This window comes from Rhea americana, unplaced genomic scaffold, assembly GCF_003343005.1.
Source record: "Rhea americana isolate MKP2758 unplaced genomic scaffold, rheAme1 scaffold_2, whole genome shotgun sequence".
NCBI lineage: Eukaryota > Metazoa > Chordata > Aves > Rheiformes > Rheidae > Rhea > Rhea americana.
Window position 1 is genome coordinate 1,188,423 of NW_028186149.1, and position 26,781 is coordinate 1,215,203.

At 38.1% G+C, this 26,781-nt stretch overlaps 1 protein-coding gene across 2 annotated transcripts in view; it reads right to left on the reverse strand.

Annotated features, from left to right (window-relative positions):
• TLN2 (talin 2) overlaps window positions 1-26,781 on the reverse strand; it is a 215,958-nt gene that overhangs the window by 55,617 nt on the left and 133,560 nt on the right. For both annotated transcript variants that reach the window (XM_085303277.1, XM_085303278.1), the window contains exons 24-39: window positions 26,516-26,629; window positions 25,348-25,482; window positions 24,222-24,350; window positions 23,483-23,585; window positions 20,675-20,883; window positions 20,162-20,281; window positions 18,952-19,149; window positions 17,336-17,475; window positions 12,854-12,947; window positions 8,454-8,543; window positions 7,231-7,353; window positions 5,632-5,775; window positions 5,279-5,440; window positions 4,056-4,196; window positions 2,576-2,757; window positions 1,295-1,427 (exon numbers count right to left, since the gene is read on the reverse strand). In XM_085303277.1, coding sequence (XP_085159403.1) covers window positions 1,295-1,427; window positions 2,576-2,757; window positions 4,056-4,196; window positions 5,279-5,440; window positions 5,632-5,775; window positions 7,231-7,353; window positions 8,454-8,543; window positions 12,854-12,947; window positions 17,336-17,475; window positions 18,952-19,149; window positions 20,162-20,281; window positions 20,675-20,883; window positions 23,483-23,585; window positions 24,222-24,350; window positions 25,348-25,482; window positions 26,516-26,629 — 2,217 coding nt within the window. The remainder of the gene's footprint in view (window positions 1-1,294; window positions 1,428-2,575; window positions 2,758-4,055; window positions 4,197-5,278; window positions 5,441-5,631; window positions 5,776-7,230; window positions 7,354-8,453; window positions 8,544-12,853; window positions 12,948-17,335; window positions 17,476-18,951; window positions 19,150-20,161; window positions 20,282-20,674; window positions 20,884-23,482; window positions 23,586-24,221; window positions 24,351-25,347; window positions 25,483-26,515; window positions 26,630-26,781) is intronic.

Consider the following 26,781-nt stretch of genomic DNA (forward strand, 5'->3'; position numbering starts at 1 on the left):
AACATGCATCAAACTCAACAGTTCATTTGTTGAACAAAAAATAGTCATTAATAAAAAAAGACCTTGGAATTTAAATCACTAGACTTCTAGTAATAGATTAACTTAAAGAACATCCTTATTTCTATGCAGCACAGGAAATCTAAGACACAGAAATATTAACCATCTGTCAGCCATGTGAGAAAAGGCAGGCAGAACAACAGGTAGGTGTTATTTAAAATTAACAAACATCACCACTACATTTGACAAGGGATTCTGTAATTTTGAGGATCATATTCTCCCATGACCGTCCTACTCTGTGTTGACATGGTAAGAGATATTTGAGCACTTTAAAAAACAATCAGAACTTGGGCATCAATTTAAAAGTCAAATCCCTCTAACAAATTAGCAAAAATGTATTAAATAGTACTAGGTGGCATCAACTGACTCTTTCCACTGGAGAACAGAAAATACTGGAATACTTGCACTAAAGACAGGAGAAAAAAGGAAAAATAATGAAAAACTTCTATATCAACCTCCCTGGTGGTAATTTGAGATAATTTTCTCACAATGACTGTATTTCTAGTCAACCTTCTTCATGTGTGAGGAAGAATGGGGTAGTGCTTATTAATATTTCAAGAAAATTTTCTCATTAGGGTATGACTTACTGAAATGCTCAATACGTGCTAAAAGTAAGTGAGGTAGCTTTTTGCTCATGAATATATTCAACACTTACAGAGTAGGTTTCTTATCTTGGTATTGCTCTCTCAGCTTTATAGTTTCTACTTCCTAAATTACAGCAATTCATTGAAGAATGATCTTTATTTCCCTTGATGAAACAAAAAAATATTTTAGAGTAGTGTCATTGGGCCTGCTCTGAGGAGCAACTACATTAAATCTTGTCATAAATTGTTAACAAAACAGTTGCTCCTCCCTTATTTTTGGTTTTGTTGCTCATTATTCTTTCCTACACCTTAGAATCTTTTCCCTAATTTCACAGGAAGCTCCAGTTCTGATTTTGCAAAAGCCAAGACAAAACTAGAGTTTAAACATTTCTAACTCTAAGCTACTCCTTCCCAACTCTGCGTCCCATCTACAGTCTGCCTTTGCTGCACAGAATAGACTAGAAATCTCGTCCTGCCAGCACATTTTCAGAAGCAATGTACTTTTTGACGAGCACGTGGTTTTGCCTGGAAAGATTTTAGTAAGACTACTTCTCCTCTTAGGGGCAGGCTGAGCTCACTCAGTGCCCAGCTCTAAATCTGCAGACAGAAAGGAAAGCAGAGCGATTAGTTAGTTCCTATGCCATCGCCCTTACCTCAACTGAGATGTCGTCTCTGGTGGCCAGGTTCTGACTGACGGCCGCCAGCGAGGCCTGCTCAATGTCCCTGATGCATCTGTTGATCCCATCAATGGAGTAATCACACTCTCGTTGGCCCGGGGCCTTGTCCCTGGAACAAAGGTGGCAATTTCAATGGGAAGGAGGTTGGCCTCTTCCATGGATACACACAAGCACAGTTCATTAACTGATAATATGCAAACCGTAYGGGAGAAAGGCAATGAGGAGAAGGATTAGCATGGTTGTACCTAGGGTACTCTGATATACATAAAGTACTCCAAATCTTTTGTAAAAATCAGTGCTAGGCTTAGAGAAAAAGGGAATGAAGGAAGTGTAAGCTGTCTCCAGGGATGATGCAATAAAGTTAACTGTCTCAAGAGGAAAAAACAAAAACAAAAAAATCACACACCCTAACCTCCTCAGGCTGGTCAAGAGATTAGCCCAACAGAGAAGGTCAGATTAAGAGAGCAACAGAGACAACAGGAAAAATATTCTGTACACTGTGACAGAATGTCTCAGAAGGCAATTCCTTGGGTATTATATTTTAATCTCAGTCCTAGGCACCTTCTAGTAAAATTAATTTTGGGGTAATTTGTCCTGACATGCAGTTTGCAATTTTAGTATAATCACCACCAAAGATAAATGAAACTAACAGCTCTTAAAATGTCATGAAAAAAATGCGCTAATTTGATCAACATTAAGAGGTTGAATAAGCAATAAAACTCCTATTAGGACTTAAAACAAACAACCAAACAAACAAGCCCACACACCTTTGAATAAGAAAAGGACACACAGGTTTGACCCTAAGAAATATTCACATTTTGCAACAGCATTCTTGTAATTAAACAGAGAAGAATATTATAAAGAATAAGACAGCAGAGTGAGTTTATATGGTATCTGACCAGATTAATATTAGCCAGACTTTTACTTCTACAGCATTTTCTTTCAAGCTTACTTTTAAACTGAAACAAAAAATGTAGGACTAGAGAAGGAGAATAGAACACAAACAAAAAAATCTTACACCATAGAGCAGTATAGTCCTTAATTATCCTTAATTATTATAGTCTCCAGTGTAACTGGTGAGACCTTGTGCATCACAGAATATAAATAATTTCCATTTAGTTGTGAAAGAAAAAATAGTAAGAACAATAAGAACAATAAATACAATACTATTCTTTATATTCCCCTCCTTGAAGCAGCTGTTGAACTACTACAACTTAAGCATTTTCTTGAGTCCACTTTCTACTACACAAAACATACCTGATGGAGGTGATAAGACTCTTGATGGAATCTGAGACAGTATGGGAATGCCCAGCTAGCACAGACCATGTAGGAGGGTCTTTTGGATTGATAGCCAGAGAACGAGCAGTTTTTATCAGTAAAGATGAGCTCTCCAACATTGTTTTAGCAGAGACTAGAATGGGCTCCTGTGCTCGTGATCCCTGCGATCAGAGAGGAGTAAGAAAAACAGGATTAAACCTAGCTTCAGAATATATGGAAAACACTCCAAATTACCTGACTACCAAATCTTAATAAGGACATACATCAAAATAAAAATCGGTCTCTTCTGCACTAGCAGGAACAGGCAATGCTTACATCGAGTTTGTCCACACATTCTGCTACTAAAAACAGGTTTCATCAACGGCATTAAAAAAGCATTATCTTGTCCTGTCCAATACCATTATATTCACTGATAATCACCATGAATAGAATAGAAAATTGTTGTGGTCCAACCATTTTCTCTGTGATATACTTCAGAAAACAGTTTTGAAGTTTACAGAGGCCCCATGCAGCTGAAAGATAGGAAAAAAAGACACTTGTCTGAAGGTAGACTACAGAGATACCCTTAAAGTCTGTCACAAGATTGGAGGATCCAAGTAAACTTGTTCTCTTCACAGTAATGATGTGGACTACAGCACTGTAATTGGGTCATCATCTTTATATCTAGTTTATCTCCAATAATCTGGTAAACTCAAGAACAATAGACCTAGAAAAGATAGGCCTAGATTTAAGGAACAGCCCCACAACTTTGAGACTGCAATGGTTATTAGATCATCTGACGTAGCCAACACGAACTGAAGGCTGCCAAAAGCAGAAACCACCAGTTAGAGAGTCAGTAACATTACATCAACTCCATGTTTAAGCATTTATGAAGCTTGAAAGATTTTTCTGCCTGAAGAAAATGTGTATTTGTTATGTTTATACACTAATCTGTTATAGTTACAAGAGCTGGGGAGGGGGAACTAAGGGAAAGAAAAGGGATGGCCTATGAAGATACTCTTTTCAAAAAAAAAAAAAAAAAAAAACACACACACTTCTTGTCATCATGGATACACATCATTTCTGGAAGGGACAAAGTCAAATGACGATCATTCAATCTTCTCAGAATTGACGGACTTTATACATTAAAGCTGCTCTTGAGGTGAGAAAAAGGAGATATATTACTTTATCAAATGGAAAAAAATCAAGCTAACACAAGATGCAAGTCAACTGCATCATGTTACTAGTTAGTAAGTGGAGACCGGCAGCATTTACTATAGTATCATTATTTTCACCCTGCTGGCACAAAATTCAAGGGTAGAGCTTAAGGGAAGATGGCAGAGTGCCCTAAGAATAACTCTGCAATTCCCAATGAGGCTCCAGGAACACAGACATTTCAGGGTCAGGCCATTCTACACACAGATGCGCATACATGCAATTTCAGTATTTTAAGCTTTTTGAGGGTGGAACATCTGCCTACCTCAGTGCTGATCTGTGCTGGTATACTGACAAATTCTGGATTTGAAGCAAATGCTGTGAGATTTTCCACAGCCTCAATCAAAGGTGCAGTAGCAATTCTGCACTTGTTGCGGTTATCTTCAGAGAAATCACCATCCAGAGCCTGGAAAGGAAGTAATAATTAATCCTTTTGAATGGGCTGCTTTGCAGGATTGAGGAAATTTTAATTTTTTACAGATTTTAAATGCTGTATGCTTGTAACATTTCCAGATGCAAAAAAAAAGCATTTCCTTACTTAACTGCTTGTTTCTTTGCTCACACAATTACTGATCCCAAACTTGCAACAGCTGCCCTACTAGACAAGACTGAGTAAATGTTTTAAATAACTGCACTCTGATAACTCTCATAAATCACGCCTCAATATCTCCAAAGAGCTGAAGTGAGCAGCAGGCTGATTCTTTCTGTTAGGCTTAACTTTTTAAACCAGACCAGTAACTTACTGGTCTCATTTTCACACAAGTGAGCTGATCTCTTCCATAATCTCATGGAAAGACTGCAATATGAAGGACCTTCTGTATAACATCATAATAGAACTTTCCTGTCAAATAGTACAGCTATTTTAAAATAATTTCAGTAGCAGATCAGCTAACGACTTCCAGAGGGATTCAGGTTCATTAGTCCTCCATGCCTTTGCCAGCAACATTACTACTTTCAAGAGAAAAACCTATGCCTACCGGAATGCAGGCAGGTACATGGAAAAAAAAAAGATCACCATTAAAAGAAATAGCAGTAACTTAAGCTGCTTCTGTTCTGAATATTGTAACTGATAAATACGATAAAGATGTCGGAAATATCTCCATAAACTCTTGATAATGAGCAATCAAATCACTGATGTTAAAGTGGCCATTTCAGCACGTAGAAGAGCCATTAATGGTCTTCAATTGCAGTTGCTGCGAAATTATTCTGATGAAGCAAATTCATTAGGTTCTGCTGGCACAAGTGTCTTACACTGGATGGGTCAGCTGGCTCTCCTAATATTAACGTGGCCTGAATCTTTCCATTTTGACTACGTTGATTTGGAGTGGGTACAGTTACACCAAGAATTGTTTTTGAAGGTCTGAAATGGAAAATATATATWTTTTTTTTAAATACATACCGTAACAGGTAAAAAGATACTGTTAACAGTTCCGATTCTGTCTCAACAGGAAAAATAAAGAATAAAGCACAATTAAGAAGCACATGTACCTTGATAGTTTTAACCAGGTTGGCAGTACTATTTGCAACTTCCTTGGCGGACTGTACAAAGTGTCTCTTGGCAACAGGATTCGCTGTCTTTGATGAAGCAATGCGACAAGCATTGCACAAAGCAGAAGTATGTTTGGCCACAATTGTAGCAGCTGATAATACCTGTAAAAACAGATGTTACAAAAGAAGCATACAACAGTTTGAAAGGATGTGACAATTACTGTTAAGTCTAGCAGTAAAAATTTTCAATGCAAGGTCATGCAACAGTTTCAAACCAAGTCCTTCTTTGCTTGGTTCACCAACATAAAGTGTATGTCCTAACAGCAACAGCCTCACTGCAGCCCTTGAATTACCTGTGATGGGCTGCTTGCTGGATCTACCAAATTCTGGCAAGCCATCTGGATTGCTTGATTGGCCCTGGCAAATTGAATCGGGTCAACAAGACCCTGCTGACCAGCCTGACTGTTGGGATCTGAGATGCCAACCAGGTAAGCAGCCTAGAAATGCAGAAAGGAAGAAAAAAATATTAAGAAAAAATATTAAATCTATGTCAATTGCTAAGCTTGTCATATGTCATTGCACATAGTGTCCAGGGATTATCCAGAAGTCATATGGTAAGGTACCACTAAAATTTTCTTTGGTAATGTATCTCCAGAATCCTCTGAAAACAGATACCATAGCAGCTAAAGYTGTGAAATCTAATCAGTTGAAACAGAACTGCCCACTGTTTCCTTAGGCAGCTGGTATCCCCAGAAAAGTTATTTTCTGCTAGGATAGCCAGGAAAAAACTGTTGCTCACTACCATCAGCCATTTAGTTACAGGATTAACCACAGCTGGAGGAGGTAAGGGTTTTGGTCAAGCTTGAGTAGAAAACCAATTTTACTTCTTCTCATTACTTTTTCTTTTAAAAGAAGTCCCAAAAGCCCCTACACACCCCTACACACACACACACTTCCTACCAGCCAAAATAAATTCACCACAGGAAACGCACTACTGCTGAGTGAAGGACCCATGATGTCTGTAGCTGCTGGTCTCACTGCTGTTAGAAATGTCTTGTGACCAAACATTTTGTTTCTCTCTGAATTAAACAGTTTCTACAGATCTCAATACATAGAGGAATTATCTAGATTGGCAAAACTGTATTTCTTAATGAATTTCCACTAAAGATACAATATCTGTCATCTTCATCTCCTAGTAAGGCAACTCAGGGTTAGAAATGGAGAACATTAAGTCCATAATGAGAAATTCCCTATTTGAGGAAGTCAAGGAACAATTTCCAGATGCAGAACATGGTCCTCCAACAGTCAAGTCCTTCACTGGAAAGGCTTGACCAGCTTTACAAGGGACAACAGCTCAATAGCTCAGTCTTATTCAATCAGAACAAACCACAATGAGCAGTTCTAGACTCAGACTGTTGCTATGGCTTAAGAACTTCAGTTATTCAGATAGTACATAAACAGCTGAAAGACACAGACTGCTTATGATTCAGAATGCAGTCTGAGATTAGGAGTGATCCTTACAAATTTGTTTCCTGTATTTAAAATTAAACCACAAAGTCGAATCATTCAATTTTAACAGTGGCTTCATGCTTCTGTGCTTCTCTGTGATGTAATATTCTGGAAGTGCTTCTAACTTGGGGGATGCACAAGACTGGGAGCTGCAAACATGAAATACACACACTACAGCTTTGACACTTTTTCTTTGGAAAACTTAACACTTCTAGTCTCTTTCATCTAGAATGCACATGTTATTGCACTCTGCTACCTCTGCAGTGTAAGCAATGTATTCACAACTCACGTGGATTGTGCACTGAATACATTATGTAATAAAGCAACACCACTTGCTTGGTTAACAGGAAGAAAGTCACAAATTTACACATGCATGACATAAGTTTTAGGAAAAACATATATACTTGATATATATATTTGCTTTACAGACTTCAGAAGCTTACCTGAGCTGCTGCCTCTGTGAGGCCACAAAGAGCTTTGGATGCAACTCCAACACATTCACCAAAGACTAAAAGATCCCCAGTCTTGGCATTCTGGGAAATGCCTGCCATTGATTCTCCAAGAACCTCAGAAATTAAAAAACAAAGTAAATTGCACAATACGCTTTCCTATAGGTCAAGGACATGTGGTTTCTGTCCCTGGAGCTAGTTCTGGTCCACAAACCTATTTGACATGGCTGCCAGAAATTTTAGCCAAGTGACAGGCTTACCTATTGCCCTGCGTGGAGTGAGGGATGAGACATGCAGATCAACACTGCACCAAAATGTAAAGCATAAACACAGTTATAGCTCAAACAGCCATGAGGATAAAGCAGTAGTTCTCATGAATTTTTCTGTTGTACAGAGGTCAGCCATATTGGSTTATCTACCAAGTATTGACATCAAATTGAGCAAATGCTTTCAACGCATCCTGGATCTTCTTTGCCCCAAAACTCAATGAAACTCTATAGAAACGAAAGTTGCGTCGAGTCTGCTGGAACCATCTGAATATAGAAGGCATGTTAAATCTTAAAGCATCTTCTCACTGAATGCTGTTTACTTTCTTTTAAACAAGCAAAAATAAGGTCTGACTGCAGTACAGCACCAAAACAAGATGACATTCATATCCTCATCCATTAAGCATTCTTTTTCTTTTAGAGAAGGGAGAATTTGAGACAACTCCAACACACTGAATAGTAAGTAAACCAAAAGCAAAGCTTCAAAGAAAGATGTGCGACACTAAAAATAGTGTAACAGATTTCATAGAGATCTGCTAGTGTGCTGAAATATCTGGACTGCTCAAACTTTCTCCAAGCTGTTTCACACAGAACAGCACAATTATATTTCATTGCCAAGATTCCTATCTACACTTCAGGCACTTCTAATATGGTTGCAGTCAAAACATATCATGACAGTATGACATACAGTATGATTGGCGGGGGGGGGGAGCGGAAGGGAAGCTTTAACAAAAATAACGTGTTACCAAGACAAAAAGCCCTTCCAAGCAACCAAAATAAAAACTTTTAAATGTTACATAAGAGATCTCTCTCAGGCTGAGTTTTCCCAAAGAATGGAACGTACATTCTAGAAACCCCATGCTGTGTTTCCAACATGTTCTATATGCATGTGAAAACTTTCACTAATTAAAACACTTCAAAATTGGCACAGAAGTAGAGAAAGGAAATTACCTTGGAGTTTTCCATTACACCCTCAATACAATCAAAATACGAGAGGTCGCTCACAGGTTCATTGGGGTTGTCCAGCATTCCCTTAACTGTCTGAGAAAAGAAAAAAGGCCTTAACTATTAATAGAGCCTAAAATATAGCACTGAACTAATTATATATACAATCACAAATGCCTTGATGACAACAGTGACATCTTTCCAACAAACATCTCTCATCAAGCAAAGCTATGCACAGCTGACACACAGAGCAATGTCTACAGATGAAATGCTACCTTGCATCAGCTGAGCTGTAGTAACTATTCATTTATGTGCTATAAACCTGCTAGAAAACATTCTTCCCTGAAGCCTAAAGTTTACACTGGTTGTCATGAGTGACTTAGAGTCAGTTGGTGAAGACTGGCTGACATAACTTAATTTTTTGTCAGTTCTGAAGAGCCTAATACATGTTTGCAGGAAGAATTAAATGTTATAAATGGAGGTGAAGGCAAGTAATAGGAAAACCTGGTCCTTTTTGCTGAGTACTAGCTAGAGACAGCAAGAACTACCAAGGTAAATGCAAGTACACCATCTGTCCGCCTCCCCTTTCTGTCAGTAAAAGTCATTCACATAGCCCCCTCTGCCAAAAGGCTAAAGGTACAAATTGGATTTAATTTCTTTTTCTGAGGTGAATCAGATACCTGGAAATAAAAAAGTAAAGACTAGGTTATATATTTGTTGAGAAAAATCCACGTGTTTCAATAAAAATACTTGTAGAAAGTTGTAAAACACAGAAGTCTTTTTGAAAATTTTTAAGCATAACAGAAATAGACTTTTTCCAAGTTTGGAGGAATAAAACTCTGATAAATAAAAAATAAGTAGGTATAGAAATAAGTAGATACAGAAAGACACCAAAGTCTTTATCTGACTTTCACCTTCTACCTGAAGGTAATCTGGGCATGAATTTGAACCATTAGATTTTTATTATAACTGAACTGCTAAGAGTAAGACACATCTACTGCAATATTTTTAAAAGCACTGCCATCATTAGTCTGCTCTCTTTTTAAAAGCTGTGGTCTACCTTAAAGTCTTCCAGCAATTAAGATGCTGTAAGAAAAAGGTAATGTGAGGAAGAGTTCACATCTWGCAAACTGTTTCCAGTTGCTTCCTCCCATCTGTTTCTCAGTTCTCAGAAATTGCAATGACTCTCCATTGCTGTGCTTCATCCTTATGTAACAGCTTGTAAATCAAGGGATGGCCCAGAAATATTTACAGTAGAGACCAAAGCCCTCCAAATGCAAGCAAACAGGATAGGAAAACACAAGTCCAACTTTACGCTGACAGTTAAGGTACATTTGCTGCTCCTTCAACACTCTTTCAGCTGAAGTTCTGGGAAAGGGTAGCTGACCTCCTGGAGACCACACAGTAAGGTCCTCTCTCAAAGAAAAAAAAAAACAAACAAAAAAACCCAAAACAAAACAAACAAAACTAAACAAACTCTCCCCCACCCCCAACCTAAAAAACAAAAAACCCACACTCTTCCAGAATCTCCAGGGAAGGCTACAGAGCATACTGACAGTCTACTGAGTTCAGGCTGAAACACAGGAATGACAATTTTTAGTCATTTTATGAAGTTTTGGGGAGACTAGAAGTAGTAAGTGATAGGAAATTAGGAAAATAAAGGGAATAGGTTGAGGACTTAATCATTATAAAGAGAAATTGTAAGTTAAGGCCACAAATACTGCTTTTCCAAAAGCTGAAAGGTCATTTCAGAAACCAGACTGATCTACTGATTTCTGAACTACCTCTTTTTGCCTCAGTTTCCCTTTCATCAGAAATTCATGTCATACATTCAGGCTCTTCTCACTAACTATCCCTCTCTGGCAAGTGTTTCCTAAAGTTCAAGATATGACAGATCTCCCCGCCTGCCTTTCCCAGGCTCAGCTTACAACCTAGACATGCTAAGCTACTGGCACAGAATCATTCACAGTGGACTGGTTTCTTCAGGCTGTCCTGGCTTGAAGTGTCCCTCTAAAGCTCTCAAGCTTCTGCTATTCATTAGCTTGGACTTTCCACCTTTCAGGTTCCTGCTCTTTCACAGGCCTCCCCTGATTAGCCTGTCTTTTGGGAACTCCTGAGAAATGGCATTTCATTTCTCCACTTTGGTCTACCCCTACACGTTCAGCAGGGATCTCAGGAAGCAATCACACTACCTTACAGCTTGCTTTCTAGTTTCCTCTTTCTGTTTCTTGTCATCACTCCCTGTAGCTAAGGTAGGACACTTGCAAGCTTAAGCAGCTAAGAACCCAGTAGTTCTACAAAGCTCCTAGGCAAAGCTCTACTACCATTTGGGATGCAGAGTGTGGACTTGTATATTTAAAAAAGTCCAGAATACCCTGGAATGCACTGAAATGACCTTGGTGGCCTTTCCACACCAAAGGACAGAAACAAGATGCTTGAAAGCTGTTTTAAGCTACTTTAAAGAGGCCAGGTTTACTGCAAGAAAAGAATAGAAGGAGAAAAGACTGTATATTTGCCCCATCAGCACATGTACTCTTGTCCAGGCATCCCCACGTTCACCTAATTAGTCAGTGCAGCACCAATATTTACAGAAATGATAATAGGCCAATATTCCAGAAACATTCTCCAAGAAATATTTGCAAAACATTTGAAAATAGGTGCATTACAGAACAGCAAATTACTAAAACATATACTCTGTATTGCACAAAGGACTGAAATTTAAAATAGAAGTGTCACTTCCACTGACTTGATTTTAAAAGAAAAATAACTGCACCTTCCTTCTGAATTAAAGGCACTTAACTGAATTTAATTTCTACTTTAACCTTGATTAAAACATGATAGTTCCAAATCTCAGAGATAACAAAATACTTTGGAACTGCTAAACCTCCACCTTGAATTCATTTTGACACCCCTACCTCTCCTCTCCTCTACCAGGAAAAGCATCTACATGTTTCTTGTCAACATGAAATGCATAAAATGATTTGATTTTGTATTTGGGACTTTATCAAATTGATTATTTACTGAAGACATTTTGCCAAACATGAAAGTCAAACCTTGGAAATGCTGCAACTCAGAGATACTTTTATTTTCCCTGCTGAATAGGATGCATTCATAGACTAAGCAGAAGGATGCCTCCTAAGGGTGGCAAAACCATATCCTGAAATATGAAACAGTTCTTACGGTAAGTTATGACAACAAAGCAAAGCCCAGCTGTAACTTTACTGAGAGCCACCATTAAGGCTGACCTCGCTGGCAAGAATCAAATATAACCCCATTAGCTCAATGATGAGGAAATCATCAGCAAGGGTTCACAAACTACAGACAAATGTGGCATTTCTAATAAAACCATCCAAGAAACCTGGTTTCAATTAGAACTGCCAGCATACAAACCTAGTTGGCAGATTCATTTCGGCATGAAGAAAATAAGATGCAAAAAAAGCAGTCAAAAAATACTCAACACTTTAAAGCAACAGTCAGCATTAAACATAAGCAGAAAGCTGTGCAGCTCTGCTGATGCCAAGAAAACCTACAAGAGATTCAGGAGATGGACCTTTTCATTCCTTCTGTAATTCCTTCCTCTTCATACTTGCTCCTTTGTGACAGATAACACATACACTAATTAAGAGATCCAAATGGCTGTTTTTCTAACTGAACACTTTCCTGGCGGTGTTAGGGTACAATACTTAATTCACGGCAAAGGAAATCTGCAAGTAACTCTTTGATGCTCAGACCCTGACAGTAAATACCAAACATTTAGATTAACTTAAAGATGCTATTTCCTATTATGCTGATCAGCAGTCTGACTGACTGATGTGAAACGTCAGAAGCAGGTCTCTCACAGAAGGACCTGCTACTCACTATTTAACCAGCCAAATAGCCTCATCACTCACAAGTCAGAACACAGATTGCAAATACCTACGCTGACAGATACTCTACATTAGTGTGGCTGTGATAAAGCAGATATAGGGCAAAAACCTAAATGAGGAAGATGAAGCAGTGGCAGGATAAAATACAATAAACATTATTGTAGTCAGATGGCAGTGACATGCTGTAAGCCGAAAATCAGTCAAGATGTTGCAGCTCCCACCAGTGCACTGCTGGGTCCTGGGAATGTCAATCGCATCTCAATTCTCTTTTAATTCACAGTTAGTATGACTAATAATGAATAAACTGTATCTTTTGGAGGGAAGGGAAGAGGAAATGGGGACAAGGCAGTATCTTCCATCCAAATCCACAAGATGTTCAGAAAGCTGTTATGCCTAACTTTAACGCAAAGAAAACCCCTGCCACAGATATTAACTGGGAAGATAATGACAGCAGTTAATCAGACAATGAAAATAGAGAGCAAAAAAAAATCCATGCTTGTCGTATTTTAATTCACGAGAACTTTTTAAACATAAAAATACCTCTAGTTCCCTGAGGGCATTGTCACATTCCTTCTGCCCAGGTGCTTGCTGGGTGCACAGTGTGATGAGCTGGTTTATACTCTCAGTCACGGCTCTAAGGAAAGTGGAGGGAAAAGGTATATTTTAAAGTTAAACAATTTCTCTTATTATTTCAGCTTTTATCTCACTAACTGCACACTGAAAAACGTTTTCTAGCTCTAATGTTCTACTTTTAGTGTTCAGAGTATAGGATACCATAAAATAGTTGACCTAAAGATCTTTTCCTTCACAAGCTTAACAGGAAAAAAAAACTAATCAAACAAAATAATCTAATCCTCACTAAAGTGTTTGATAATGATCCACATTTGAAAATTTAACCCCTCAGTGCAAAAAAAAAAAAAAAAAAAAAAAAAAAAAAAAAGAAAGAAAAAGTATTTATTATGTAACAAGCATGCTTAATCTCACAGCAGTAAATGTCATACATAGCTAATTTATTAAAACAGTATTCATGACATCAAGAATATTAAATTTCTTCTGGTCTGATATTAACCAAATGATTTATCAACTAGCTGCACAGAAGGAAAAAAAGACACAAAAAACAAATAAACATTTTATCTGAAGTGTCTGAAATTAGAAGAATATTAAAACCTTTTCCCTGCGAAGTGCTGTGTCTTCTCTGACATATTGCGCATACACAGAGGGCTTTTATATTACTAACAGTTTAGGTAGTAACAGTGCAAGGTTCAGAAAGTAAGATACAGTTTCTTGATTATCATTTCCCTTCTATACCCTGAAGTGAACTGATTCTCTTATTAAAATATTACAAAAAAAAATTTAGTATTGCAAAGTCCCCATATACACAGAATCAAAGACCAGCACATTTGAAAATATTTTGCAAAGATTTCTCATTAAAAAAACACCAAAAATCGCCCAAACCACCCACCTACGTGACCTAATGCTTCCAGAAAAAATACAGAAGTTCCCAGATCTCTTTTGATGTACAGAACAGCTTGTTCAGACATTCTGGAACCTTTTTCACTTAAGGTAAAATAAAGATAAACATGGACGAATCCTTTACTGTTTTGTTTTTAAGCCCCATTTTTCTTGCCTCTTTGCATAAAGCTTGTGGACCATCTTTCAACATCTTAACCTCCCCCCATTACATAAAAGGTGTACACCAGCTCTTACTTAAAACTTGCAGGGGAAAAAGGAAATAGAAATCTGCTTTATTTGACATCAAGGAAATCTAAATCTCTGAAAATTCAAGCATTAAATTTCTCTCCTTACATCTTTGTTATGTGGAAACAAAAACTGAACTGAGGGATTAGAGCTTGGACATGAAGTCCAAGAGTAACCTAGGAATTTGAGAATTGCATAAGCAAGTCTAATTCTGGAATACAAGAGTTTGACTTCACAAYTATTGAAATCGATTATATAACTGGACATACACAATAAGCACATACTCTTTCCTTTTGTAGCAGTAGGATACCACCCATCCAAGTAATCATGTTATTGCTGTTTCACCAAGTGTCAGTTTTCTGGCAGATTATCTATATGCCATGCACAGGTTCCAATACAAGGAAAATACATCCTCCATGTACTCTGTTAATGTCACTCATTTTCTAGTTTACCATGAGATGACACAGTAAACTTGCATTACATCATACCACCACAAATTAAACTAAGTTTTTGCAAATTGGTAACAGTACGCCTAGCTATAAAAAACAATTTCCTTAATTAATAACATAATGAATGCCAGAGCTCCACTTCCTCCTGCAAAGCTGCTGCTTCTAAGCACTGCTTTCCTGGGTGCTTAGCCAGTAGTCTAAAATGAATGTATTTATATGAATCTTGTCTAACATTAGAGCATCTGAAACATAGTGCCTACACTATACATCAGATTCATGCTGCCTTCAAGCGCACTGAAACCACAGCTCTGTCCATAGTGGACAATTCCCATGCGTTGGCAAGATACAGAGCAAAATGGCTGGAGATGGTCAGATATGTTTAAGAAAATCTTCAGGCAAGTTTTATCCACTTTGGTCCTATATTCTTTCCTCTTCTGATTTTCTTATCTGCAGGGCAAGCTATTTTCATCTTCCTTTTTTTCTGTTTCCTTCATTCAATAATTTCCTGCCCTCTACTAGGTCATACTATTTTTAATTTGCTAATTTAGCTATCTRAGGCATAAGTGCCCCGGTCTTTGATGTTGACAACTGAATTCCACTGCATTTCACTTGACTTGCAATGAATCAAATTTTAAGATGCAACAGCCTGGCAAAAAAATATTTAGACAAGAAAATAAGCTCTAGAAGATCTTTTCCACAGCATATGTGGCTTCACGAACATACCATCAATACAAAAGATGGATTCTGAATCTCTCAAACCTCATGATGATTTCTACATATCAGAAAAATTTCATAGCATTTAGTTATTAACAGATGGCAAGAACTGATGATTCTGCCAACTCCCAGAGAAACTTAATGCAGAAATATCTTGTTCTCTGTTGATTTTAACCAAAGGCAGATAACGCATTTTGTCTTAGAAGATGCAATGCAGTCTCATGAATGTTACTGCAGAGTAGGTACCTGTATCCAGGAATATACCTGATGCGCAAGCACATCAGAAGAATACAGAGGGTGGCCCCCAAATATCATCGCCAGAGCAGGAAAGGACTGTTATGATTCCAAAAAACACATTTGTTTTCATCAAATATCAGTATTTGGATCTGTGCTGCAGATCTGAAGAGGCTTTCAGAAGAAGCTAAGAAAAATGGCTCTACAAGGAGACCAAAGCTACTGAAAAGGGTAAGAACCTCAAATAAAATTGGAGTGAAGGAGGGAAGAAGAAGAGACAAGATTAATCACAGTACCACAAAAAATTAGAGAAAAACAAGAAGACAAGCCAGCTAACAAGTGGGAAGCAAAGGAAGCTCGGCATCTTTTTTTAAATTTTATTAGAGAAGAGAGTATAAAAATACTTGACCCTGTCTCAGATCGGAGAGGAGAGCCTTGCCAAGCTTGTCAAGAACCATTGCATTTGCAAAGTCACAGAGGATTTGAGAAAGGATTTAGTGTCTCATTAGTATCTTAAACCTAGAACCAATATAGTATTTATTTTTCATTCTTATCCACATAAACCATACACATGCAGCTTTGCGTGCACACACATGCACTGTGGCAAAATGGAATATCTAAAGAATCTGCACAGCTGGTCTCTTTTTTACTAAATGCTTCTCTGTACTAAATAGCAGTCTGGCAGATACTAGCACCTAGCCAGCTTCACTGAAGACTTCCTCCAAGCTCCAAAGCAACAGGAGAGCTCCAAGTTCAGCACAGGAATCTGCAGCAGTCTAGTGCTGTGCTGATAACACCAGGTAATGCAATTCCTTCATTTTAAGCAATGCACCTTTGAATACTTACAATTCTGCTAGAAACCTGTTTGTTTTTCAGGAGACAAGATGGATGTCAGAATTTTTTTGTTAGACAAAAAGTAGCATAGCCTACTGAAGGGCCCTTTATTAGAAGTGTATTTATTTTAAAAAGTTTACTTCATATTAAAAAAAAAAAAGGTGATTAGAGTAGAGGACCATCAACTGCATTAACGCAAAGAAAGTAGGTCTTAACTCCAGGCTACCTCTGTTGGAGGTAAACATTTTGGAAGACAGATTGACAAGTGACATGCAAATTTGATCTCAGATGCTGATCTATTTAAATGTTGAGATTTCTAGGTATGAATGTCTACCTGTCCTTCAATAGTCCCCTTCTGGTTTGATATCTGAACATTGAATTTAAAGGCTTTGATAAATAAGTAAATATTTAAAATAATTAAAAAAAAAGAATCATGAAAATGATTTGAGAAAGTAAAGTAGAGAACTATCCAGCTACAAATATTGAAATGAGGAAATATTTTTCAAGTAAACAGTAAGTGCTCTAGCTGAGAAACAGAGTGCATGGAATGAAATTCAGGGCATGTTTCACAAAATCCTTAAAGAATATCTTCCACCACATAAAAATAGCACCTAAGCCTTTCAAAGCAAGACAAGAATGTTCTTGATCATGCACACACACACTGCTAGCAAAAGGTAATCACAACATGTTTTTTAAACACAACCTATATAAGAACATTATTTGATTTCTCTCCTTGTTTAGAATTGAAAGGCTTAATGTTAATCTAGTGCATTATCAAAACTTATACGGAAAGGAAAAAAAAGCAGGCAAAACACACTAGGGTAAAGAAGAAACAGGAGAAGCTGTCCCATTCAAAAACCACACCAAATCTTCACCTGATAGTTATTTCCATAAAGTGCAACAAGTTAAGCCAGGTAAGAAACTAACTCAAAAATAAGTGACTTTCCTGGGATCTAATTTCATGCAAAAGTAGTACAGGTCCCAACCATACAGTTAACTGGCAATATCAAAAGAATATATATTATAAATATTGCAGAGGTAATTTGCAAAACAACCACCTTAATAAAAGCTAAAGCAAGCAACACATCCTTACCTCGCAGCTGCTGCTAACAGATTCTTGGCATTAGGAGCTCCAGGATCAACAGAGAGAGACTTAGCAGCCAGTAACAGCTTGCTGGAAGCCATAGAGATGTTCTTGAGGTTACCTATTACTTGAATCTGGTCCTCTTTAGTCTGGAAAGCCATAGCAACATAACATTAAGTGCAGAGTTTACAATAAAGAGAGTGTGCTAAAGCCTCATGAGCTGTGTTTGGAAACCCAATTTGTTCATCCAACTGAGGCTGATGGACTATGGTCCCCTGCACATCAGAGAAGGGCTCTGACCAAAGCTTCTGATCACACAGACAGGTGCCTCTAGCTCCATTCTCAGAGCAGAATAAAATCCCAACAGGTGCTTCCAACACCATTCACAGAGCAGAAAAAGAAAACCACGTAACAAATAGCTTGATTTTTAACAATAGTAGTATTCACAAAGGAGCAAGAGAAAAATTTAACTACTTGCTGAACAATGTTTTTGTTGTCCTGACTCTCATGTGTCTCTGCCTGGCACAACTGGTCCACATCATACAGCACATACTGTCTGTATTCCAGCAACCTCTGTATAACCCACAAGCACTCTTGTATCTAACAGATTACTTGCAAAGAAAGATCCCTCCTGAAATTCCTTTATTCCAAGAAAAGGAGTTTCTATAAACTGGCTTTGGTAATCATTCCAACTTGCATGTTCTATTACTTGTCAGTTTTAATCCACTGCTTGAAATTGAGAACTTCACACATGTACAGTTACAGGAGAGTACTGCATGATCATGGCAAACAGCTGAGACTAAATTCTTCTGTCAATGACCTGTAAAAGTGAGGCAAYTCCTTTTAACCATCTGTTCAGGTTCTTATGTAAAGACATTTCAGTTTATTCAGCTGATATGAACAGGCATTATTTAATCTACATCTATATTCTGTCTTCTCCCTGCCACATTCTCTTTGTTCACAGGGCCATCCAAAACTCCCAAATTTGCTCTTTTCTGGACCAGACACAGATGGAAAGCATCCTTTACTCAAAGTTCAGCCATTAATAATGAAGGTTTAATGAAGTTTAAGTGCTGCTGTCAGATGTAGGGCACTTCAGCAAGCACACTTCACATGCCTGCACCGGTCTGTAGCCAGTCCACAGTGGTACATGCTATAGAGCAATGTCAAGTCTAGATTTTAAACGTACCTTTTCCTTCCTTTATTTAAAGTACAGGAAATTTAGTATAAAGCTGCTAAATTTAGAGTAGTGTTCATATAAATTATTCCACAATAGATCTACCAAAATAAAGGCAGCCTTTTCCATAATGTTCAACTATTTGAGAAGTTCAGTAGGCTCTTGTACCCCCAAATATACAGCTCATGAATTAATTAGCTAACACCCCAAACTAGGCAGGAATATGAAGTTGCATTTCTGAGTGGGACCAGGAAGAAACTCCAGTATCTTGTATAAAATGCAAACAGTCAGATTTCTCTTCACTCCAGATAGCCAGTTATGGATGTTATGAAATAGTCACGTATCATCCATCATTTCTGGATAGATGCTGACACTAGCATATCGTACCATATTCCCAAGATAGCCCTTGTCCCAATTAGCATGACAAAAGCGAACAAAGAAACCTTACTTGTGCTTGGCCAGCCATTTCAATACCAGCATCAAGGAATTCATCAAAATCATCACTGAATTTTCCAGAGGCTGCAGCCAATTCCCCGCTTTGGCCCCGCGTAGCATGAACAACTTCTCCTGCCGACTGGTTCAGATCTGCTGCTGCCTGGTTCAGTTCACTCTGAGCTTCCTGGAAAGACTTGGAACTTGGTGGTAGCTGCGAGAGAACAGCAGCTTTTACTTTAAGGGCTAGTAAGTCACATCAGCCTTCACAACTGGAAAGCTCAGCAATTCAAAAACACTAATGCAATATAGCAACAAGCTTCACACACAAGCGAGAACACACACTGCATCTGCATTGCTAGGATGGCTCTCAACTAGAAACCTATACAATCCTGAGCTCAGTCATGCTTTAAGCAGGAAGATAAGGTTTTGACTTTGGAGTTCTAAGTATTGTCTGTGTTCAAAAGAGGAAGTTTTCAAGGAACAGACAAGGTGACAACTATTTTATGGTTTAACTACAAAAGTTGAAGTGATAAGCACTGAAAAAGATTTAAGAATCTTGTTCAAGTGATCATCCACTCCCACGAGCAAGCTTCTCAGAACAATGCAAAAGTATCAGCAGTTCTTACACGACTCCAAACTCAGTCCTGACCTGATTTGACTAAAGGCATTCCACAAACAGGTAAAAAATAAAATTCTTCCTTCATTTTCAGAATCACAAGATCATTTGTAGGAGTAGATTTATGATGTTCAAATTGCATAGCCTTCAGGGAAGTTACCAGTGCAGAAAGGGTTTTTGAGACACTGATGTAGTGAAACAGAAACTTAATATTTTATATCTTTACACAAAATCACTATAGATGTGCCTTTTTGAATGACTATAATACTCCTTAAACTGAATGAATCACTTCTCAGAGAGTGAGAGCAGAGCTGGATGATAATTTTCACGGTGAAATTGTGGCACCATAGTTGGCATTTCCAAAACATAAAGTAATGGTGATCAAAGACAACTTAAACACCCATGGCTTTCATAAGCCACAAACATATGCCAACTTCCCCGTGAATTAGAACAGCAGTTCAACTTGAGAAGTGGCTTCTAAACAAAAGGCAAAGAATATTTAAAGCACATTCGCTTTAAGTTTAATTTGTTTGTTACGCATCAACTGCGGGTAACAGACTTGATTTTCATTTCTCTCAAATTATTTGCACATTATAAGACATCTCACCGAATCAACAAGGAGCTTCTTGCTGGATTCTCCAATGCTCTTCAAAGCTACATCCACATCCTTTTGTCCAGGCAGACAATTCACACAGTTATTTAATGAGTGAGACACTGCTTTTGCCACCTATAGTAATATAATAAAACATACGGGGACTGAGAAAGGCTTAAGTGAATATTGTTCTAACAGGAGGCATATTCTATAGCTGGGCATTTTAAAACTCTGACAAGCCATTTTTAAGGCTTATGACTTCCTTCTCTTTGAATAGGACATGCATACAGACACTTGATCTGGTAATGCTGAGTTTAACAGTTCCATCTTGCAGTCTAGAAGCCTACTTTCCAAATATTTTGTGGAGTAAAAGCACTAATAAATGTATCTTCATACTAAGTTCTTCTTTCTGAAAGATAGTTATAATAATGCAGATGGTGCTGAGGTGCGATATTTCGCGTAAGTTCTCTGTTCTAAGCAATCTGTGAGTTTTCCATGATTCATGTAGCAGCTTATTTCACAACTCACCTGGGCTAATCTCTGCTGACTGTCCGCATCCCCCGGTGCAGCCAGGGCCTGCTTTGCCTCCTGAATAAGCATAGCAGAGCCTTCCATGACATCTCTTGCTGAATCTAACATTGCATGGGCAGCCACAGGGTCTGTAGTAGATGCTGCAACCCCTCGTGCTGCCTGAGCCAAAGTCTTCAGAGCCTGAGCAGTTTCTCTGGCAGCGACCCCTATATTCAGATTTCACAAAGGGCTATTAGTATCCTCAGAAACATTATCCTTTCATTTTATGACAGCTGAATTTGCAGGTAATGGTCTCATTTCAACATAACATTTCAAATGTAGTTTAAAACAACACCTTCAAATACAAGTATGTTTGAAATGCATAGTGTCATTTAGCCAGAGAGATGCCCGTAGCGAAGCCATAATGTAAAAATACTCCAAAGAACATATTCCAGGGCAGCTCTGAATGACCGAATAGGTCTTAGACGGAAAGAACAAAGAATAGGAAGAATGAATAGAGTCTAAAAATAGTACATGAGAAAGTTGTATTCCAAGCTATGGGTGAAGGCAATTGTTTCCAAAAACCACATATGTGACTTCAGAGCCACAGCATCTCTGCCACTTCTGAAAAGGTGACTTTGGGATTTCGGGGGACAGGGACGGGGACAATAACAATAATAAAAAAAATCATCTATGTAGTAACAGCTCAAGTTCCAGCAATTAAATAAAAATAGACCTTGAGGGATAAGCCCACTCCACACAATCCAACTCCATTACGAACAGAAGTAAATAAAAATAAATGAATTAATTAAGCCACAGCGAAGATACTATGAATTTTTTTTCTGTGGTCTACCTGGCCAACATTATATGATGTTCATCAGCTCTAGAGCTAAGGCCTCTGATTGTATGAGTAATGAACACATTATTCCTTTTCTGAAATTTAATTCAGATCTTAATGAAAACCAATATAAAACATTCCAACAGAAGATCTTTATTAGCCAATAGAATAGTAGACAGATTGTATTATAATATATTTCTCTAACGTAGATGGTGAATTTTCAGTGACAATGTTAAAATTGTGCTATCACTTTCAAAACAAAACTATGGCAAAGGTTTGCACTGACTACAGGAGTCCTCTTGGTTATCTACATTTAGAAGTGTTAGAAATGACCAGAATGTTCTCGCATCCATATTACATATATTTAAAAAGCTGGGATATTGCCACCAAAAACAAATTACAGAGTTGCCAGGTCAACATTTCAACACCAATACTTTTAACTTTTCAGTTCATATCACCTCAGCATTTTTACATGCGGAAAACTTAGAACAAAATAAAAAGTGACACTATATGCCAAAGTAAAGCCAAGCTAGACAGAAATAGTAAACCACCTATGTTGCTCAACAACTTCTGTGTTTGACAAACTAGCGTCAGCTATCTGCATTCCTGATTCAAGGAAAATTTCAGGAACAATACCCAMACATTCTTTTCCCTTTATTTATTGCGTGAGTAGCCATATTTTAAGCTCGACTTAAATTACCAGAATACCAGAATAGAAAAAAGTCTGTTTTACTTTCAGTTTAGTGCTGTTTACACCTTCTACAATAACTTTCAGTGCCAAGTGAAAAGAGACTTAAAATGGCAGTTGCAGACGAAAGGGAATCATTAAACAGTGAAGATAAACAGCAAAGATTTTATCACTGAGAAACAGCAGAACGTGGCATACCACCTACAAACATTCAAGCTTACTTGAGCACAAAATAGTTCCTGTAAAACAGCATAGAATAAAATAGAAAATAGTCATACGAGTTCTGAAAAGGATTATTCTTCAGCTGAATAAAAACTCGGTACTTCGTAAGATTTCCTGACTGAACAGCTCTCGTAGCTCTCATGTTAAAAGAGCTACTAAATTCAATTATTAGATATCAGCTTCAAGTATAAGTATTTGTATTCCTTCATCAGATATCCCAGTGCTAGCTTCTGAATAACTGTGTAATAGAAATGTGTGTCATCTTAATCTAATTACATCTGCTTCAAGTGAAAGCAACTATAAGTTATGTAGCCTTGATGCAATTATATTCTATGAAATGGTAATTGCTGTAATCCATTTTACCAGTAATATTAAGAAAATTCTACTGTAGCATTTGCACAGCTTTTGTTTCCTACAGAAAGGAGGCGGAACATATTATCCAAGTGTAAACCTTCGCCCTCCCCCCAAGATCATCATCATTATTAGATTTTTTCAGTTCCTAGAAGTACAGTTATGAAAACTGAGGTAACTCCTAAAAAGAACAAGCTGTAGAATCCACGTGCCCACATTCCCTATGGGCTTTAATCTAAATGACACAAAAATGATTGAGTCAGAGAGACTAGCTGCATTGTAGCATCTAGTAAGCAATGCACAGTTTTTAAACATCACCAAAGGATCCTGAGCGCATTTTAAAGCACAAGACGCAAATATATCCCAAGGACCTTTTTAACCTTCTTTATAGAGAGCAACATTTTCAGGTGGCACTGACCTTTAAAATTGCATTACATTTTAATTCTGTCCTTCACAAAGAGTTTTGGCGGCGTGTATTTTCATAAACAACAGATGGCTCAATCCATTCTGATTACACACAGACATACAGCAGACTGCAACACTATTTGTTCCATTATGAAGCACATTCTTTACATTAAAAATTGCTAGCAGCTTGCAAAATAGACTATCTGCATAAAAATAAGGAAGCAAGCAATTCCATGATTTAAGTAGCCCATGATAAGAAAACCTTCTAACAAGTATATTATGGGAAGCAGAGTTTTCTCAGACATTAGGAATAAAACAGTACCTGTGTAATGCTCGTTGCCTTGAGCAGCACAAGTTAACAACTGGGCCATTGATGAACCAACAGCTTTTGATGTACTACCCAGATCCTGAGCACATTTCTCAAGCTGTGAAAAATTACAGAGGACAAATTTCTGTGTTTAAGGTCAATTAAAACACACCTTCCTTTTAAGTGATATGAAAAAATTCTCAACTTTCCCCAAAAAGAACTTTCACATCAGCTATTGAAATACACGTACCAGTTCTCTGAAACCTGATCAGCATGCTTTCCATGTCCTAGCTGAAATAAAATCATGTATCTGGCTGTGTGAAAAACAAAAACCCCAGAACTATATTTTAAAATTAGTAACAGAAATCCTTATCTAAATCGGAGGGGAGGGGACGGCTTTCGTCAAATTAAACATTTCACTGTCTAACCCTAACATAATACCAATTTTACAGTTCTCTTTATCATTATAATTTCCTAGTCAAAAAGGAGAGACTTTGAAACAGCACTACTGAATTTCAGTTTGGGCAAAATGGAAGGAAGGCCTGCAGTCCTATGTGTTCCTGCTACAGAATATACTTTTATTGATGTAATAGGAATATATTATCTTTTTAAAAGAATTAGTGTAAAATCCTGTCAGAATGAGCATTAGCCAGGGCCTCCTGACTTGTTTTGCTTCATATATATATATATATATATTTTTTTAATAGCTAACATCATAGGGTTGCTTTTAAATGAAACGTTCTTTATCAATCACCGTTTCTCCTGGAAGAGGTTTTAACTGTCCATCCACAGCTGCCACCTTTGCATCTTGCAGTTCATTTTTCAGTGTCTGGACTGTGTTCAAAGCAGAATCGATCTCCATTGGGCCACATGCTTCATGAGCCTATTCAGAAATCAGATCAATGAAACTGTTATGATCCGTAAGCCTTTTCCACTAACAAAAATGGTAAACACATCTGCCAAACATCATCTAACATGATGGTGGATCTCATGACTTTAAGAGCACCTGCAGACATTCTGAAGTGCTACCCATCAGAAATTACAAATTGCCACACAATCTTTTTAGCTTGTGAGTAGATTAACGTATTGTTAAGAGCCACCAAGGGAATGAGATGTACTTAGCTTATGCACATGTATCTTCATAATTAGTCAACTCAGGTACAGAGAAAACATTACTACTGCAGCCTGGATTTGACCTTTGAAAAACAGCTTAGGTATGATGAATAAACTGTTCACAGGCCTTTGATATTGCAGCAGTCATGTGATCATCAGTACCTGAGCTAGAGTTTAAAGTTTGCTCAGGTGTGCTAGTATATGCTGCAATCCTGGGTTAGGGTGTCAGTATGCACCAGAAAAGAGCATTTTCAGAACTTCTCCCCATCCTTTCCCTTAACAATACCCAAGATTTAGAAGTCTGTGTGTCAAACAATTAGCCTCCACTTCCTTGAGAACTGGAGCACCTCTGCAGTCTGCTGTCACCCCACAGACCACAGCAGAGACAGATCTGGGTTCTCCTGAGCCAAGCACGAGCAGGAGGTAAACTCTCTTTCCCCATCACCTTCAGATGTAACAACATCTCACAGCTTTGATGGGCTGCTCAGTGCACATCTTCCTCCTGCCATTTTGATACGGCAGATATGGCAAGGGTAGCACTAGCTTTTCAGGTTTTTTGACACTTCTTTCTCCCCCTTTCAATTATGGTAACAGAAGCCACTTGGGACTCGGCGCAAACTATGCATGGAAAGAGATATTGAACGACAAACACTGCCTAAGCATGATCATTCCCCTGGGGGAAAGAGACAGTGGACCAAGCAGGAGTAAGCCTGTGACCATCAACTTGGCCAACTTGCTCTATCTGTTTAGAACTACTATCTACCTACCTTCTGGGAGGCAGTTCGTAGCTCAGCTAAGCTGGTGGCAAGATTCTTCGCACACTGACTTAGCTGCATTGCTGCCGCTTGATCAGTCACTGTGGGGACAGCAGCTTTAGCAGATGCCACCATTTTACTTCCAGGCTGTTCAAAGAGGAGAAAGGAACACTTCTGGTTTTATTAGCTTACTCTCTTTAAACAACGCTCAGGACTGAATGAACGATTGAACAGAAAATGTCTGATCCCTCCATTCCTATAGCAACCATGATGCCTCTACATGTTCTTCATGCACTTGTTTGCCATTAACCATATACCACCTAGCTCCCAGTCTGTTCCTTCCCTTGCTGCATCTTGTCACAATCTACACGCCATCTCTGCAGCCGAAACTATTTGTGCTTTACTACTACAAAGGTACCAATGGCTACCTAAAGCCTTTAAGTACTTCTATAGACTATTTAAAATTTAAACTTGTAGTTTTGCCATTCAGTATCTATGTGATGTAAGGAGATCCAGGCAGCACAGACATCAAATTGTTAAGAAATTTCCAATTATATTATTTCAAAATTCTTTAAGTTGAAAAAATAATTGAAGCAGTAACTCTCCACAAGGGTTGTGGCTAGTAGTTTGCCTACTTTGCTGATTCTGCATCATTAGTGAGCTCCTGATACTTTCAAAGAAGCACAGGCTTGAATTCAAGGTTTTGTTCGAAACTTCGATCAAGATCCACTGCAATGGCAGGCTAATATCTAAGAAACGTCAGTAATATTCCCCTTTACATGCAAAGAACTCTGGAAACACTTATTGCAACACTGACTTCAACTTCACRAGGAGTGGTTACAACAGTGCCTCACACATTCAAATCTCTGTTTAGAGAGATGCTGAACTCTCACCACCCAGGAAGTGTGTAATGAACAAGAACAGAAATGCCACTGCTATGATATTCCTTTTTCATATCCTTCGGTTTTCTTGTAACTTATATCCACAATGTTATTTTTCACTGTCCACAGCTTAGGCATCTGACCTGAGGAACTAAATTTTCATTACTGATTGTGAGTTACAGCTAAGAAACTTATGTACAGCTCTCAACAGCTCTCTGCTTATCACAAACAAAACCACAGACCATTCAGAAATGCCTTCTGCTCCAAGGGAATCTACTATAGTGAATAATTCACATCACCTGAAGGAAGTTCTGGCTGGAATTTATCAGAGCTAGTTGGGCACTGAGGTCTTCTGCCTGAGCTTGACTTCCTCTTACACCCTGCACCAACTGAGGAATGTGATCTGCAACATTCTGTAGGAAACAAAGGAAGCAGCTTTAAGCAGATAAACATCCCCACAACCCTGAGTAAAGCAAGTCACCTCTCCCTTGAAGCTAACCCATAAAATTCACAGCTACAATACTGTTGTGCCTGCACTGAATTTTTTAGGATTACATGGAACTGA